Below are 19,276 nucleotides of genomic sequence, written 5' to 3'. Positions count from 1 at the left end.
TCTCCTTTGATGTTTTCTCCTACACTCCCTTTGACCAAATCGCTCGCTTTCTCTCTCTCTCTCTCTTCCCTCCCTCCCTCTCTCTCTCTCTCTCTCTCTCTCTCTCTCTCTCTCTCTCCTCTCTCTCTCTCTCTTTCTCTCTCTCTCTCTCTCTCTCTCTCGGACGCACTGATTGAACTACCAATCAGAGTGCTGTCTGTCTAGTTTTCCTCCGGGTAAACAGCAGGGTTTCACTGAGGCAGTATGAAATGGAACCACTGAAAGATGGTTTCAATCAGTTCCTGTAGCTTTGCATCAATCTGAGAACAACGACAACAGCAGGATGACCCGCTCACCATCTATTCCCCTGTGACCCAATATGGATGTATGTGTGTGTGCGCGTGTGTGTGTGTGTGTGTGTGTGTGTGTGTGTGGAGTGTTGGGAAGGGTCCATACAGAAACCAATCATGGTTGTTTTATATCTGCTCCTGTCTGTCTGTTTCTCTCTAAGTCCACCTGTCTGTCTGCCTCTAAGGCTGCCTGTTAATGCACTAGACATTTACCCAGAAGCCCTTGCAACCTCATCATGACCCTGCTGTTTCATTATTGGGCAAATGGAAATGCAAATCGCTCGCTTTGCCACCGACGCCACACATTTATTAAACTAAAAGGTTTAATTTCCATTTTTCTTTGCATCAGCCGTATTTATAAATGTTGGGGCCACAGTTATTCTGTCTCTTCTGCAGCATCTTAACTCATTAGCATGGAAATGGCCAATCAATCGCTCCCCCTGCAACACAGACCTGTTTCCCTGTGTAATGTGCTCTCATTGGCCATCAGCACAGGCGTGCACACACACACACTCTCACACACACACACACACAATCACGCACGCACACACACACATTGCAATAAACATGCAATTTACTTTATGCAGCCTACATTTATTCAGGTGGGGGTTAAATACCTAAGAAATAAACATACAAGTTTAGTGTGTACAATCGTTAGAATTCCATTCATCAGATTATCCTAGCATGGTTAGCAAATTACATAACATTTTAGAGGGTCATATAAAATTATGTGAAATAAAATACAAAGTAAAAAATGTACTTCTAATGTCATTAACTTCTAAACTAGCTGCTGCACTGGTACCTTGTTCTACCTATAATCATTCAATGTGATAGCAGTGCAGTTATAGATTTTGCTGTAGCGGCGTACAGCAATAAAGCTAGCCAGCAAGCCTGTGAGACAATGTTTTAACCCGGAGGAAACTGCCTGCCAACTACAACCAAAGGATGATGTCATTGTTTTTGTTTGGTAATAACACTTGGGTGCCCCGGTGGTTCACCAGACTAGTGAGTGTATCATGCTGTCTAAGGCCTTACACCAACCCAACCCAGGGCCTTTACCGTCTCTCATCCCGTCTCTCCCTCGACCCACATTTCCCTCCAAAAACACACAATTTCTGTCAGAAATACACAATGGCATAAATGCCACCAAAAATGTATATTAAAAAAGTGACCTCTTTCTTCTGTCCCTTGTGTGTAAAATTTGTGTGGATTCAAAAATCTTCCAAGGCTTGTTTTATTCTGCCTTCTTAAAACGTATTAACTCATTAATGAAAACTAAGAACAATGGTCTGGTCTTAGCAGATCTGTGGTTTCATTGTTTTGCCACAATAATTTAACTTGTAAATTTGATCAGGAATCATAACTCCCAAAATGGTATTGTATTTTAATTCTGGCAGTTTGACAGCTATCAGTATAAAAAATTGGTATGCCTATGCCGTGACTGGCCAAACATTCCTGCACAGTAGGTGGCGGTCTATTCCTTTTTAAGTTGGATGTGATCCGTCAAACAAATTCAAAGAAGAATAAAGGCTGCAAATGCCTTCCAAACCTCTAGATGTCGACACGCGCAAAGTGTGTGGCGAATCTTACACTTAATTTACACTTTGACCTCGAACTGTCCGTCGTCCTTGATGAGAAATCGAACATGAGTTGAACTGCCTACGCACTGTACAACTCGGTAGTTAATGATTGGGGTTTCCAGTGCCGTAATTGTGTGTCTTAAACCATTTGTAACCGATCTTGTACCGCACGACAGCGTCTAATTTTATAATGTCTGGAAAGTCAATATTATTTGCATTCCATCGCTGTTTTACAGCAAGGCGCGTGGAGAGGAAAATACTGTCACAGAGCAAGTCTGTATGGAACAACGAAATTGATAAATCCGCTAGATGTGGCGCAATTAATCTGTACCATTACCAAGCTGCACTGACAACCAACACCCCCAAACTTCCGAGTCAGTTGAATTGGCAAATCAACCAACGTGGACTATCCTATAAGGTTTGTGTGCTAATTGTTTAGATCCAATGCACTTGTTTCCCCCTGACAGTAAGTAAACAAAACAACTACATAAGGTGTGTTTATCGTATGACTCCCGTTGGCGGCTCTTGACCTTTTCATCTAGCTTGTAAAGCCGGGTACACATGCCGCCAAGAGACTTCGGTTATTCCATGTATTCGTATTGTAAATCTAAAGGCACGATAGAATTGCTAGATATTCTTGGTTCAAATCATGGGATAGCCGTGTGTTCTGTTTTGTTATACAGTTGTTCAAACATTGTTGGAGTGTGATGAAGGAAGGTCAGGGGTCTGAACACATGGAGCACAAGTTGTAGGAGAGGGGGGTCGCTGACAGGTGTCGCTGACAAACTCCAATGATTTATTTACCCTTCATAATAACTATTCATCCCAAAAATAATTTCATTTTAACACAATGCCTTTTCAGATTTGTTTATTAATAAAACTTTATTTTGTGAAAATAATTAATCCAAAATAAATGGTCTTTCTGCTGAAGACACTACAAATATAAACAATAAATCAGTCGCTATATTTTTACGACACAGTTATGACAGACTTCATATCCCCGTGACTTCCATTTTTTTCAGGCAGAAACACCAATTGAATCGGAAGAGTACCCGCCTCTCCCAGAATACAGAACAGATCCTGAGCCTCCAAAAAAGGAAGTCTACATCATCCTCGCCAAAGGACTTCCATGGACATGCACGGCTGTCGACCTCCTGCACTTTTTCTCCGGTAAAGACCTGCACGATGGTGCAAGAATCCAACATCCCGCACAAGCGGTTGCCCTTTTTTCCCCAGCGTGCGTCGCTCCTACGCGCACCACAAACCTTTTATCGTCCGTTTGTTTGGGAACTCTTTCAGAGTGCCGAGTCCGTGATGGGGTAAAGGGAATCCACCTGACTGTGAACCAAGACGGTAAACCGAGCGGCCAGGCCTTCATAGAGGTGGAGCACGAAGAGGACGTCAGCAAAGCCTTGGAGAAACACAGGCAGTACCTTGGGCCCCGCTATGTAGAAGGCAAGGGCATTTTTCATTCGTCCTTATTTTGATACAAAACGTAGCCCGTTTTAATTCGAGTTTTGGGTCAAGTCTTTTATTGCCAAAAAACATCAGTTTTCGTGCTTTCCAGTGGCATGCGTTGTCTTTGAGGTGTAGTGTTGAAACGCTAGAATGCGGGAGCTCTGTGGTAAGGTGCCGTGTTGTCTGCGTCTCGTCTAGTGTATGAAGTGACTGATGGCGATGCTGAGGCCATCCTGAAGAAGTCCGTTCAGCTCCCGGCCGAGGATGGTGTGGTACGCCTCCGAGGCCTTCCCTACAGTTGCACTGAAGCAGACATTCTCTTCTTCTTCTCGGGTAAGCTTCCAGCCTCGTGGTTTTGAAGTTCCTGAAAATGTCTTTCAACGTGGCAGAATCAAACACAAGTTTTCCACACTTCAAAACGATGATTTGTTTTGGTCTGAAAAAAAAAAGAAAAAAAAAAACGTTTTATCATCCCTAGGTTTGGATGTCGTCAAAAATGGAGTTACTTTTGTCACCGATGGCAAAGGGAGACTTAAGGGGGAGGCGTTTGTGCAGTTCTCCTCCCACGAGATGGTTCAACAAGCCCTTCAGAGAGACCGGGAGCTCATTGGGAACAGGTAGGCTAATTGTTGACATGTGGCTGCCCATAGAGTGCTGCCTTATGACCAGGCCCAAACGGAATAGGCAGATTTTTTTCATATTTTCTGCAGTTATTCAGACTGAAAAGCTGCGGAATTCCGCTAGCCTTCCTGTTCTTATGTCGGAGCGACCGAAGATGTTCCACAACAGTTTGACTGCAAATATGGTCGATTGAATGTTGACAGACTTTGCAAAAAAGTATTAAACCGTCCTCAAAGATTGTCTGAAAACTCCCTGGCCCTGTCTCTTGCTGTAATTTGGGTCGATAAATGTTTACTTTTCGATTCTTAGCATTTTTGGCCAACGTTTTAATAACAGAGACGTAATATGAGTTGAAAAGTGTATTTACATTTAGCCTCAGACCAATTCGTTCTACTTGATAATCCGTGGGTTTTCGTCTGAATTTTGGCCCCGCGTATTCCGTTTGGGCCTGCTTATGACCACAGCTAACCTCCACATTCCCCAGGATTCTGTTTCGCTTTGTTGGAGTCGACGCTGCTTCATATACATGACGGTGGGATGTATTTTTTTGCTGTACAAACGAATGGGATGTTTTGCCTGTCTGAATGTGTGTTTGACAGATATATCGAGGTGTTTCCTAGTCAGAAAGGGGAAATTCTCAGCAGGCGCAGGGCGGAGCCCACGTCGAGCCGAACCAGTCCTTCTTCTCTTCCCAGGAGACACAACAAAGACGCACATCCAAACCCAATAGCCGGTCAGTAACTCCTTCACTAGAACACAGTGCATTGTCGCTATCTAAGACGATCATCTTTTCAATAATATTCGCTACTTCAAAATAATTTACCGACATGAAAAGTGTGGACTGCATAAAGATTCACCCCCCTCCGTTTGACGTGAGCCCCTCTAAATAAGATTTGGGTTGAACCAGTTGCCTTCAGAGGTGACATGAGTGCATACACACACTGATGAGTCACAACTGGACGGCCACTCGCGGGCGAAGCGAGGTCTGGGGAGATTCAAGCTGTGTTGGCTGTGAAGCGAAGTGGACTAGACTCTAGCAGGCTGTGTTCTTGTGTGGTCTTCTGTCAGGACACCCGCCTGCACCGGCCCTACACTACGTCCACATGAGAGGACTGCCCTTTCATGCCACGGGAGAAGACGTGGTTGAGGTATGACACACGCGTTATGCACGGACGTGAAGGGAAGATGGAGTGAAACGTGTAGCTCGTGTTTGAAATGGCCTGTCACTGTAAATATCAAATGTGGATGTGTTTGGTGAATGATGTGCAATGCCGTAGATAACGGTGCCATCTTGCACGTTTATATTCATCCTTTATCCTCATGTTTATCTGTCGTGATAGAAATGACTGCTGAGTTCAGAAACAAAAGTCACCATGATGAACAGGATGTAGTAACAGGAAGCAGATGCACTGTGATCTCGAAGAACATGTGACCGTGTCGAAAAAGGAATTCAGGCGTTGTGATTGGCCTGTGCTTTTCCAGTTCTTCTCTCCTTTAGCGCTGTCCAGAGTCCTCCTCGAGTACGGCCCTGACGGCCGGCCCAGCGGAGAGGCCCAAGTTTTCTTCGCGAGTCACAAAGACGCCGTCTCTGCCATGTCGAGAGACAAGGCCCGTATTGGTAAGTTATGGGTGGAAAATTGATTCTCACGTAGAAAATCCTTGAAAATCACCCATGTTTTGAATTGTGTGTCGTCATTGCATAGTGGGTATACCTGAGGAATCCTTTTTATATTTTCGACATCATTTTCTATATTTTTTTCCCCTTTGTCCAGATGAGCGATACATCGAGTTGTTCCTGAATTCGGCACCAGTGGAAGATCAAGTGTAACGGTGTGGCGGGGAGAAGGCTGGAGATGCTGCCTCCTTATCTCGTGTCTCCTTGGCCCCTTTCACTTGTTTTCTAGTCGTGCTCTGTGTGGGTGCTCTGTGTGCCTCCCAAACAGAACCACCAGGATAATTGGTTCAAAGAAATACATCCATGGAATGCGGTCGAACACATGACATCATTAGAAGCCATCATTAGGTTATTAATAATGAATTTGCAAAGTTTTGCTAGCATAGTTAATTTAAGAGGACCAAGTGAAAATGTTCAAACTGTTTACTGTAGGAAAACCGTGAAAACAAATTAAACCTGTAAATCCTAGAATGTGATTTACATCAAAAACACAAAGGATTGGATTGTGCTTTTTTAGGCTGACCTGATGACATTAAGGACTATCTTGACAAAGCAGTTGCAATTGTGTACCGACGATGACAAATAGTACTGGAAAAACAGAAATTGTTGTTAGCAGAAAATCAATGGGATCCTGTGGAATGTGTCATATGTGTTACGTAATATAATGCTTAAGTCATTGAATATCTAGCTGGCTCGATTTCATGAACCCATAGTCACATCTGGCTGGTGTAGATGACAGCACCTGCAGCCAATACTCAACCCAGAAGTATGATAGACAGCTTGTTTGGCAAATCACGTCCTAAGGGTTACGGCGATCGAATGGGAAACTGACCCTTTCTGAATTTCAGTAATGCATCCTTCAAATTGATTCTGTACAAAGTTGTGCTACAAGGCTGTAACACACCATGTCTTGGCTGAATAAAAAAATTAAAATTCTAACCTATACTTTATTTTATTATTGGGTCCATAGGGACGTATAACAAACTACTTTCTGATGGTGAGTACTTGTGATGTCAGGTCAGTCCCATTTAATTAAGCTGTGATGTTGCCAGTTGGTCGACATCTGTTGGCTGGTGAAGTGAGTGACTGCAGCTTCGAATCAAATTAACCACAGCTTTAGTGACAGATGGCATTGCTAAAAACAGCCTAATATCTCCATCATAGATGGCTACTATTATATATTAAACAGTGGACTATTACATATTAAACAGTCCACAACTTTTAACTGCATAAAAACACACACAGTGTGAGTTTCAATTGAGTTTTGGAAAGACTTACATGTGTTTTGGGTAGTTTATGCTTTTGCTAGTTCTTTTCTATGATTTGAAAGCCCACTTAGTGTGTTTGGACTACATCTCAAGCAATAGCAGTGTCCATTGTTTAACTTCCAGATCATAAATGACATGATTATGGCATATTCCACATGCCATAATTCAATTCAAGTTGAAATAATATTGGATCAATTGAGGTGACTAATGAACTGTACCATCCCACTGGAACATTCATAAAAGGGGCAGTTCATCTTTTGACCTGAAGATGGTGTTAATTGTCCACATACTTTACAAACAAAAACACTACACCCAAGCATTTTGTTTACTTGCCTAATTCTGCTTCCACAACCTTGTACCGCAAGACATTTGCTTTTTGTTGACAATTTACTTTGAACAGGGAGCCTCACCTGGTTTTACCGAACACATTCCATGAATTCTTTACTGCTTTAGAGATGTATGAAGACATTAAAAAGTAGTAAGGATAGAAAGCATTCCTCTTGAGGCAATTTGACTTCAAACGCATGAGGTGGCTTCAACCTAAAGCCGAGAAGCAGTGCAGGGAGGATCTGAAGCATTTGTATCTAGAACTCATTTCAAACTTCAAAACAATGACATGCCATCTTAATGCTTCTGAAAGCCCTCACTAACTGTGCCACATGGAACATCTCAAACTGTAACTCTATACAGTACAGTACATAGCAAACATAACATTAAGAAGAGCACAGAGTCTCATTGGTAACACAGTATTTTAACTAACATTTATTTTCCTGAAATATTTTCCCTGCAATTCTGAATACATTATCATGGCGTGCGACTGTTGTTTTGCCCTCTCAAACGATGTTGATAGCAGAGGTGTTTGAAGGGGTTTCACATTCTACCTAGTTCTGGGCTTGAAACTGAAATGTTTGGGAGCAACAGTGGCTCAACTGTAAACTTTTAAGCTCCACCAACTGCCAGAGCACAGCTGCTCAGTGTTGAAGCGTGTGGCGCAAAAGCATGTCAGCCTGTCCTCGGATTGCAAGACTACCAAGCTATCTAGTCTCTCTAAACTGCCCCTGGAAGCCATGAAATTACTATAACTCTTTGCGATTTGTGAAATGAGTTTCCATGGCCGAGCAGCAAGCCTAAAATCACATGGATGGATATGCAATGCCGAGTCTCTGCTGGAATGGATGTACAGCTAGGTTTTATTGGACTCTGGTGGAAACTCTGGAGTGATAATCAAGCTTCATCATCTGAGAGATGGTGAGGAATCCAGGTTTGATGTATGCCAGGAGAACACTTCAGGAGAACACTTCGACACTTGAGGAGAACACTTCGCCGAGAATGCTCAGTGTAAAGTTCAATGAAGAAGAAGTAAAGATCTGGGCCTGATCTTCATCATCCAAGCTAGGCACCATAGTTCCACTGAGGGAAGTCTAAACTTTACCACACAATGACAGCCTAAATTATTCTTGGCTTTCGTATTCTTGGCCACATTTTAGGGAAGGCCCTTTCCTGTATCGTCATGGCAATGCCCCACATGCCCAAAGCAAGGTCCACTAACAAATGGTTTGTCGAGATTTGAAAAACTTGACCTGCACAGAGCTGTGAGCTCAACCTTATTAACCCTTGTGCTGCCTTCGGGTCACATAACCAAAAGGTTCATAATGAACCATAGTTGTGTTTACCCAATACAAAAGCAAATTAAAATAATTTTCTTGAAACCTTCGCAATGTGGGGGATCTGAGACAGCCCAACGGTAAAGAAAATGCTTCATTTTGTTTTTGTATGCGGTTAACTTGTTGCAAATGACGGTGGGTCACAATGACTGATGGGTCAGAATGACCCGAAGAGAACACAGGGGTTAAACATATGGGGGATGAATTGGGACGCAGGCTGCAAGCCGGGCCTTATATGTCAATATAGTAACCCCAACTCACTAATACAGTTGTGGGTAAATCTCAGAGCAATATCTAGAGGAAAACTTCCCTTGCCACAGCCGTGCCCCAGTGTTTGTCTAGTGTGGTCCCTGCCTTCCGGGTGTTTCCTTTTCATTCTCAGTGTCGAGGGTGAAAGGGTGAGTCACACTTTGGGGGGGGGGGTGGGGACACTTTTTGTGAGGACAAAAACAGTTTGAGTCCAACTTAAAATGTCATACTGTGGTGTAGATGGTTAGCAAGCTAGCCATCCGACATTTACCTCATACTCCTTAATGGCTAAATGTTGTGCCACAAACAAAGGTCAAAACTCACCATAACCATGAGAGCAAGGATGTTGAGTAAAGTATGACATGGATTCGAGGGGATTACTTCTTTTTTTATGAAACAGAAGTGGAACGGATCTCTCCCTGCCTCCCCTGCTTCCAAGCTCCCTATACTTGTCTCGTTAGTACTCACCCAGCTGTAGTCTATTGTCACCCTGCCAGCGCTGGTGGTTGCGTCCCTGCTTGTGTAAGTTATTTCCTAAGTTATCCTGCCTCTACATGTTTACCTATCTTAGTTGTTTTTGGCTTCTATGTACCTTAGATGCTAAGTTTTGTGTCTGAGTTCAATTGAAAGTGTTTTGTTACTGCCTTTCATTTGTTTGGGTCCACTTGCTCTGCTACACACCTGACATCCATAGAAGAGAGAAGGCTGAAGTAGCTGCAACTAGGGAGGAACTCCATAATAATGTCCATGATTTTGGAGTGAGTTGTTCACTGAGCAGGTGTCCTTGTACTGAGGAGTCCATCTTAAAGTGCACCTCATTGACACAGCCTGTATGATTTTCATAGAGAACACACACAGATGCATGCCTGGCTGCGGTCTGACAGGGTATCAGACTCATGCCACATACTGTATACATCCACCTGCAGTGTGTGATAGGGTGTTAGGCGCTTGATCAAACCCTCGCTTAAGGGCTGATAACTAAACATCTGTTCTCTAATCTGTAGTATTTACTTACATAAAAAAAATTAACGTTTTTTTTACCATGATGGTGGATCGCTGGTTTGAGTTGTAGATTATTGGTGAGTTTCACCCAATCAGGTCAAAGCTTTGACAGCGCTGTCCCTTTTTGTCGCTTTCCTGTTCAAAACGCTAGGCCACATTTAAATAATGTGACGTTTTTACGTTAGATGCAACATGCCCTCGCAGGACACATTTAAATAATGTGACGTTTTTACTGTAGATGCAACATGCCCTTGAAGAAGGCCTTCAAGTAAGCTGTTAAAATATTGCTGCGCTGCTGTATCAAATGTATGTCGTATATGTATTATTCCATTAGATGTCGCTATATAATCAAACCATATCACGACTGTACTTTGATGTAACATATCGTCATAGCCTACTTTTAAATAAGTGGCAGTATAGACCGATAGTACTGTTGACTACATGTCCAAATTAAATTTTAGGTAATTGGCTCCATTAAACTTATTTTGTCTATTCTTGACACAAATGTATACGACAGTAAATAATAGCCCTATAAAAAAGAATCATGAAAGATTTGTTAGGCTTGAATGGATGCCTGCATTTGGTAAAACATTGTCTCAATGCTTTGACCTCCCACTTTAGGTGTGACGTTGACTGTGGGATGGTTCTTCCCCAGATAAGTGCGACTCTAAAGGGTCAAGGAGTTGCAGCTTTCAGTTTATTGACCTGGTATACATGCTGTCGACAGGGTGAGAGACAGTAGCCAAAGAACTAATTTCAGGTATGTAGCGTCACTATTTAGTCCGTCCTATGCGCTGAGATTGAATCTAGTCCGACTTCCAGTAGGATGCATAAGGGAAACCTGTACAAACATAGTATATTCAGAGAAGTTGTTGCAGCCCCAGCGTTTGAATGATTATTGTGTGGCTCTAACCAACTTAGAAATGTATTCTACAAGTTTAACGCTGCTTTCTAAAATGTATCTCATTCAGGAGACGCATCAACGCGCGCCAGCTGTAACTTCTTGAACTCCGGATTGTGTGGATTTCTTTTCAAAAACCACTTGAGATGAGTGCCGCCAAGAAGTAAGACTTTATTATGATCATGCTATACAGCTGTATTTTGTGTAATTCATAGTTGTGCTTCAAAGTGGATTATTATGAAAGGCAATTGATCCCCATTTGGATTCCCATTCATCATTGGCGTCATTAATTGTCATACAGAGCATCGGATAAATTATCTTTATTTTCGATAATCATTGTGCAAGGATAAAATACATTTTGAACGTGTGATTAATTTTTTTCACGCTGCTAATTATATGGATGTTGAGTAGAATATGCGATTCCTAGGCACATCCATCAGCTAGACTTCACTACAGGATTGAAGGATGCTCTCATCGGCAATGTTAGATCCAGTTGCTCTATATGCTTGTTCAAGACACCAGCTACCATACTATAACCGAGTGACTATTAAGTAAGGACTTTACTACATTCCTTAATTAGGCCCTACATTAAAAATAAATAAACTAGGACTGAAACGGATACCTGCATTAAACGAAATAATTTAACATTGTAGATACCACTTGATGTCCGATAATGGTAAAGCATAGGTTCCCTTTACTTTTCCCCATGACAGTTACGTTACTGTCTTATTACAATTTGAAGAATACGTTTTTTGCCATCCTTCACCGACAATCAATGTTATCTTATCTGTAACTTTAATACATGATCATATGTTTAATTTAAATAAACGTTGGGACATTTTTCTGGAGTAATGTGCAACATGTCAAGGAATAGACTTAAAAAGGTTTAGGCTTATTTGCAGAATAGGGCATTTAAATGTGTCAGCTTGTTATTTCAATGTTTGTTCCATAGGTGGCAAAAGAGTAAGAAGCCTTCGGTATAATGATTAGACAGTTGACAAGCACTAGGGGACTTGAAGGGAGGCATCAGTAAATCCAGAGAACAGGTAGTCTAACCCTTCCATTCAACGTTTAAATCAAGCTGTATCCATATTTGACAAATCTGATAATAGAGAAGAGTTTAATACCTTTTCACTTTGCATATGAAAAGAAGAATCCCCCCCCCCATTTGCTGTCTAATGTTAGCACAGCAGAATAGTGCACCAAATATACAACATACAAAAAATAACCTCACATCTTGTGTAATGTGCTGGTTATTTTTATTGAAGAATATTCAAGAGTTATGCTTTTTATTGGTCTGTGGTGGTGTACAGATTATATGTGATGTCAGTTTCAAAATAATTCATCTGGTTTATGACATGTGAATCAATGTGTCTGGAAATGTAATGAAGCAGTAGTTACACAAATATCATAAAAATTGTCCTGAAAATGATAAAAATTTAATTGGATATCATTTTCATTGAAAGCTGGAACATGGAGGACAATGTCGGCCTAGTGCTATCTAATGGCAACGATGAAATATGTAATTTTTCATGTATGCATTGGACCTCAAATAAACCCGTTCTCAAATCACTTATTCAGTGTGTGCGCCAACACCAGCACCAGCACTTCTCATCCAGCAGAATGAAACATGGACACTTTTTCTCCGTGGCCTCTGCTGTAGAGAACACTGAAACGTCTCATGACCTTCATGGGACACCCATCAAAAAGGGTCTGTCTCTGACATGGAGTAGGCCCAGTCAACTCGGCCCTCAACTAAGGCCTGACATAGCCGAACATGGTTATTTAACAATACAGGGGGAACTGAGTTGTATCGATTCAACTCATACAGCGAGCTTTTTGGTGGCGTAGATGGCATACACAGTTTGGCATACAGCTTGACTAGTTGAGGTGGTTTAGTGTTAGTGCGCACAAGTGTGAGTTTAGGGGGAGGAGCTATGTCGGTTAAACTCACTCCTCAGTGTAAACACCAGCCACCTGCATGACTCAGAGGAGCCAAGATCAAACCCCGGATTGGTCAAGCGAAGGAGGAAGTGATCATGACGCGCTGTTCAGTGACACACGATGCATCATTAAGGCCCCCTGCAGCCAGTCATGTTTTTGCACTTTCATCTCAACAAACCATGTTTGTACGGGGTTAGGGTTAACCCCAAACATTTGCCACAAAGCTTCAAGAGCTGAAGTCTAGTTTAGAATGTCATAGCTGGGTTGAGCATTCAGATTGTATGCACCGGAAAGACGTGGCCTAGCCCCATGTCAATACTCCTTCACTAAACTGTACATCACATGACATGGTTGGTAATATGCAATCGGGCATGTAACGTCCTGATGGCAATCGTCAGGCCCAGATTCGTCCATCTAGCAGATGGTGAAGTGTTACAACTCCAGAAAACCTGCTGTTTGAGTCCAATGCAGGAAGTTTTAATAAAACATATTTTTTAGTTTTTTTTTTTGTTATGTATGATGGAAAACTACCTTCCACTGGGATAACTATCAAATGTATAGCAACAACTTAACATGGTCTTCAAACTAATATTTACTACGCCGGTTTTTTAATATTTAGCTAGTTTTCCACATTTGTCTCCACTATGCTGTAGAGACATCCAGGGTCATGATTGAGTCTTACACACCAAGGGCTATTATGTGCTAGTAGGATGTCATTAAAGTAAAGCTGGGCTAATCCTTTAAGGGCGGATGAGTGCAAGACAGACCTGCTCGGTTTGGAAGGAAGGGTTTGGGGCGATGGGGGAGGGGTGAGGAATGAGGATGAGATGTCCTACGTCTGTGTGTATGTCTGTGAGCAATTATCAGAACAGAAGTTCAACTGACGCCGAATCAGACGGTGACTATTGTAATCAAACACTGTGTGCGCCGTTGCTCACTGAACCCAAATAAGATCCTGTGCATGACCACAAGCTGTCTCTTCTATGGTAGTCACCCGGAATTAGACTCGAAGCTGGCCAATCTACCCTTCCCTGCCCCCTCTTTGGATGGATTACCTACATTAGTGTTTACCTGCCTATCCCGGCGCACTGCCCTTTTCAAGGACGGAAGCCTTCCTCAGATCTTGGGCTGCCCAAGAGCACACAGCCGCCAGCACAGAAAACATCACTTTTTCTAGTTAGGGGTGCAGGGAGAAGGATATTCTGTACATGAGTCTTGGACAGGCAACAAAATGGACGCTTCCAGCAGCACCCGACTCACTCCCAGTCCTAACACGCTCCAAGTGAACGAGCCCAAGTTCTATGGCTCCACGCTGTCGCTGGAGGAAAAGTGTGAGCAGTCTTTCTTCTTCTTCTACTACTACAGGATGGAGGACGAGGCGGTGTTGGACCGGGGGGCGTCTTTCGTCAAACATGTCTGCGATGATGAGGAAGTGGAAGGTAAGACCATTTTGGTTCTATATCGCTCAGAAAGTCACACCACTTACAATTGTTTACATCGAATGACTTACCAACAACAAGTTGTTTGTATCAAAAAATGATATAGAAATACTGGGAACTATCTGACAAGACACAAGGGACAATACAGCTTACTTTAATGGAAGTAAACTTCTCCCTGAAAGGAGTTGGGAGGTAATTATTTTTTTGTTTGAAGAATCATTCTGTAGAAGTGGAACATTTGCTACATAGTCTACATACCTGTCATTGAGCAGTTCAGCAGTTTCTAGAAGGATAACTAACAAGGATACAAAGTGCTTTTTCATCACTTAAATGCTCACCTAAATAGTTGTAGATGCAGGACGGATCACGTGACCTTTTGTTTACCTGCCTAATCTTCTCTTAGGGCTGTTGGACAACACAGATAAAACAATCGTAGTCTATAATACTGTAGTATGGTTTCCAGTCCTTTGGTAAGACCACTCTACTCAGTATTGAATATTGACGTCACAGTCCCTCATTGCATTTGTGCTTCTATAACTGCCAACTACCAAACCTTCTGTCGGAATGTAATCTACTTGTGTTCAAATGGCACACATGATACTTTGATGCGGAGCTATGACAGGGAATATCAAAAGCATATATGATTATAAATGAATATAATATTTTTATAAATGAATATAATAAACATCAAGTTTCATGGTAATAAAATTGGAGATGGAAAACCAAAAGCCCAATACAAATATTGGGAAAATGTGTCCAAACGTTTGACTGGTACTGTATTTACTCTGTTCCAATCTTGAATCTAAGATCAAACTTTTTTTCAGATGTGAGTTTGTATTAGCTTGTTGTTGGTAAGTCATGGTGCACTGGCACTTGACACACCCTGCAGCTTTTGCTTGGTTTCTGGTGGTGATTGTGGTGCCAAAAATTCAGCTTTGAGTGTTCTTTTAGGAAAAAATCCAGAAATTACATAAATTCTACCAAGAGAAAAGGCTAAGTTGGATACAAAGATGCTCTGGCAATGTGTAGTTCTTCTTTTCCAGCTCTCTCTCTCTCTCTCTCTCTCTCTCTCTCTCTCTCTCTCTCTCTCTCTCTCTCATGTATACATGTATATATATACATGTATACACACACACACACACCGTATCGCCCTGACAGTGCGTTGTTTGATTTTGACCCTCTCTTTCACCTGTCCCCTGCTACTTACCTGCCCCATGCTTCTCAATGCCAACGTTGCATAGGGCTCCATCACAGTTATTGCTGAGTAAAGAAGTGTATGCCTTCTGAGGAATGCCACTTCACTTTAGGTCATCCAGTATGGCTCAAACTTAAATATATGAGGTCATGACATTAGAATAGGTAGAGGATGCAGAGGGTCTAAGCTCTTTCTTACAATGTTCCAGCCTCTGTCTCTAGGATACTGGACTAGTTGGCATCGGAATAAACAACTCACAACACGACCCATTGTGAATTTGCCGAAAGAATGAGTGTCGTTGTTTTCGGAGGATGAAGATAAGCGTTTGTTGTGTTCTGTGGCTTCCTCATGTTGTCATGTGCTGTGTGTGGCCACAGTTTCAGTCAGTATGCTCAATGAACGCTGTTTGAAAGCGATCTCACTGAGCCTTTGTTGAGGAACGCTGGGGGTGACCAGGAAGTGCTCAAGGGCTCATTATCATCAGTATTAGTAGCACACCAGAGCCATATAGTGTAGTCTGTATGTATTTAGATCTTTTTTTCAAATTCTGTTAGCGAATGCTGGGTTTCAAGTTTTATTTTAAGTACGTGTGTGTGTGTGTGTGTGTATATATATATATATGTGTGTGTGTGTGTATGTGTGTGTGTGTGTGTGTATGTGTATGTGTGTATGTGTGTATGTATGTATATATATATATATATATATATATATATATATAATGTGTGTATATATATATATATATATATATACTGTATATTTCACACAAAACACACAAAACTCATGTCAGCAGATTGCTGTGAGACGCCCGACATTTGAAGTTGACGCAAAGCAATGTCACGCACAACACTGCATGTCCTTGGGTCGTGAGCAAGACACTGGCTGATTTTAAACTTCACCCAGTGTTCAGTTCTCCAGATAATTGATTCACAGACCCAGACTGACAAGCTTTCCTGAATTTATAGATATCGATAGATGGGTTCAGGACATTTTTACAACCAGAGAACTCCCATATCCAAATTTCCTCTCTGCTTTCCCAGAGTAATAATACAAGCATATCATTTAATCAATACAAGCATGGACTCCCCTTGTTTGAGAACCCTTTAATGAATCTGGGCGCATGGTGTGGTGGAATAGTAAGAGTCATCAAGAACTATGGATGAAACTTGGCCAGATCTACTTGTGAGGGAGTTGCCATGGTATATAAATACTCTCTACTGGGATATATATTCCATAAATATCCGACATAACTACTGCAGACACACTTCAAACGTGGTCATGTCTGTTCAAAATTGATCCTTTGTTCAAAATGGACGTACAATGGCAAGTCGTGATAAAAAGATTGTCCCTCTTTCTCCTTTTAGGACACCACACCGTGTATATTGGTGTACACGTGCCAAAGAGCTACCGGCGCCGGAGACGCCACAGGCGGAGAGCGACCCACAGGGACAGGAAGGAGAGGTTGACGGAGAACGCCTCTGACAAGTCCGACACGGAAAACAATGATGAGGCCAGCAACAGCATCCTCAAACCACTCAGTAAGTTGTGACATGAATCCATGTCAGGCCAGATTACCAGCCCTGGCTGTCCTCTTGTTATCCGTGAGGCCGGGTTGGTCTTTCACAGTCAAAATCCCCCCCCCCCCCCGGCTTTGACCACTTCTCTGACTCTATTTCGACTGAATGGCTGTGCCTTGGATGGCTGTGGCAGTAAAGAGAACAAGTGTGTTGGCATAGAACGTTAGTGGTTGAAGTAATGTTCATTTTTTTGTTTTGTTTTTATACATCCAGGTGTGTGTGTGTGTGTGTGTGTAGGGGTGCATCCATGCCTGCACGTCAAGGATTATCATCCAAACATTATTGATTCACCTAATCAATATTAGAACAACAAAATGGGAAGAGGAAAAAATCCACTAACTCCTCAACTGCATTTGTTGTGTTCTGACACTCCACCCTGAGGGTTTAGTCTACAGGACAGTCTTCTTCACATTTATGAATATACACGCAAGGATGGATGAACTCATGTCAGCCTCCCCAGCCTCAGTAACCTCACAAGGAGAAAGCCTGAGCTGAGATTTTTGCTAGCTGGGTGCAATGGTAAAATGAGAATCAGCATTCATAAAGCCACCAAACGGCACAATCAAACTAAAAGCTGATTTTTTTTAATGGAATTTATCCACTGAAACATGCCTTCCTAGTATTTGGGGAAGGAAAAATTGAATATAAACACTGCAACAGAATGGATCCATTAGATTCAGCTTTGTCATGTTCAAGGGAAAAGACATGTTGCTGCGGCATTTTCTTTACAGGCAATACAGATATACTTGTGGAAAAGCAACGTGGGTCTGTTTTTCATCGAGGTTCTATTGTAGACAGTTTGGGAGGTCCCCTATCTAATGTGATATTGTTGATTTCATTTAACCTTTATTTAACCAGGAACTCCCATTGAGATTAAAATCTCTTTTTCGAGGGAGACCTGAGATGATAACGCCTGCGGAACAACAAAATCCCCAACATCGTGGGAAAAAAAAGTCCCTCAAACAATAAAGAGGAAAGACCAGCAAGCTGCGATTAGCGGTGGCAGAAGACAGGAGTCCAGCTATGTTGTGAGACAGTAGAAAGACACGTGATGCTGCCCTTTACCTCATCTGTCCCTCACGCCCTCCATCCCTCCCCCCTCCATATGGGCGGAAATATGGCTTCACCGGGGTGACTGACTGATCCGTTGGAATCCTCCTGTTTGCTCAGATGGACACTATCAGACTACACTGACCAGCCTCCTGTCCCCTCCTGTGCCTCGATCGTAACGCTGTTCGATCCCACTTCATTTGAATGACCAATAGGTTTTTTTTCCCTCCCAAATTCATCCCAATTCGACAAATGAGCTACAGTAATTCTAAAACCTATAGCGAAAACAAAATAATGAAAAGCATGGGAAAAGCAAGATATTGTCCTGGATTTGTAGCAGATTACCCCCCTCCACACACCCATTCTATCGCCAGTGTAAAACGGTATCAAAGGCAATCCTCTGGCCCCTGAAGCGATGTCTATCCTTCCGGCCGTGCGGGGAACCCTCACTAATCCTGTCTAAGGCTGATAGTTCCCCCCACCCCACCAACTCACTTTACTCCCCCACAAAGCTATAATTAGTCCATCTAACCTCCTTCTCTGCTCCACCAACCTCCTGTGATTAGTCGACATTACAGAGCAAATAAGTGGGGTAGGAGAGCAACACAGTCCAGCTGAAATGGTCCAAATGCATACATTTGGATTGAATTGGATGTCAAATAATTTGTATGAAGGCATCTACATTCATGCTTGTCGACCAGTATGGACCACACTCAGTCAAAACAGATTGATCCATTCTAACATGTATACATTTATTAGCGTTTGAAAGGCTGTAAAAATGGAAAGTGACATGGTTCAATTGGCTTTAGTGATGTGGTTGCGTCAATTTATCTTATCTGTTTCAAGTTGCCTTTGGAGTTGTGGGGAACCTAATGCACCGTTTTGATTGTGCAATTCACTGCCTCAGCAGGCTTGCTGCTGCCGTAGCTGTGATAGTGCAGCTTCTGCAAGGCCTTCCACAGAACACCAGCCAGCCCTGAGCCATGAAGCTTGGCCTCTGATCTAGAAATGCTCCCAGCTTGATGTTACCACTCGTCTGGAACATCAACATCTCCGCCGTTTGTGTTATAATTGCCAGGACCAAACTAGTTTCACACCCACTGTGATGTCACCTGCAAAGGTAATTTTGTTTAAGTTCGGATCTGCGCTCGGATCTGCGAATGCATTTGCCTCTTTTACTTGGCACAAGCATGTTGGTTGTTCAAGATGGGGCCATTAGACTGCTCAGATAATGGCAGAAATGGTTTTACTCCCACCGTGTTGTGGGTGAATGTACAACAGTGCTTAGTCACTCTCAGTTCAATTAGGTTTTCCTATTTTAACAACT

General features: G+C 42.4%; 2 protein-coding genes across 3 annotated transcripts in view; both read left to right on the top strand.

The window, feature by feature from the left end:
• Nucleotides 1-1,950: 1,950 nt before the first annotated feature.
• Nucleotides 1,951-6,602, top strand: grsf1 (G-rich RNA sequence binding factor 1). Of its 2 annotated transcripts, XM_084695151.1 has the most exons (9): nt 1,951-2,327; nt 2,932-3,079; nt 3,209-3,364; nt 3,566-3,700; nt 3,846-3,984; nt 4,588-4,721; nt 5,057-5,136; nt 5,471-5,606; nt 5,761-6,602. In XM_084695151.1, the coding sequence occupies exons 1-9, from the start codon at nt 2,100-2,102 to the stop codon at nt 5,814-5,816; spliced, it is 1,212 nt and encodes a 403-aa protein (XP_084551277.1). In that variant the 5' UTR covers nt 1,951-2,099; the 3' UTR covers nt 5,817-6,602. The 2 variants fall into 2 exon arrangements, 1 of the variants encoding a protein (XP_084551277.1); XR_014751074.1 differs by lacking the exon at nt 5,057-5,136 and having other exon boundaries at nt 5,761-5,901.
• A 7,183-nt stretch (nt 6,603-13,785) lies between these two features.
• The window catches only part of slc4a4a (solute carrier family 4 member 4a), a 34,412-nt gene continuing 28,921 nt past the window's right edge, over nt 13,786-19,276 (top strand). The window contains exons 1-2 of the mRNA XM_084695173.1: nt 13,786-14,130; nt 16,687-16,860. Coding sequence (XP_084551299.1) covers nt 13,923-14,130; nt 16,687-16,860 — 382 coding nt within the window. The 5' untranslated portion in view covers nt 13,786-13,922. The remainder of the gene's footprint in view (nt 14,131-16,686; nt 16,861-19,276) is intronic.

Source organism: Hypomesus nipponensis, chromosome 28 (assembly GCF_054491055.1).
Source record: "Hypomesus nipponensis isolate SF chromosome 28, ASM5449105v1, whole genome shotgun sequence".
Taxonomy (NCBI): domain Eukaryota; kingdom Metazoa; phylum Chordata; class Actinopteri; order Osmeriformes; family Osmeridae; genus Hypomesus; species Hypomesus nipponensis.
Note: the sequence above shows the minus strand (reverse complement) of the source record. Positions and strands in the feature narration are given on the sequence as shown.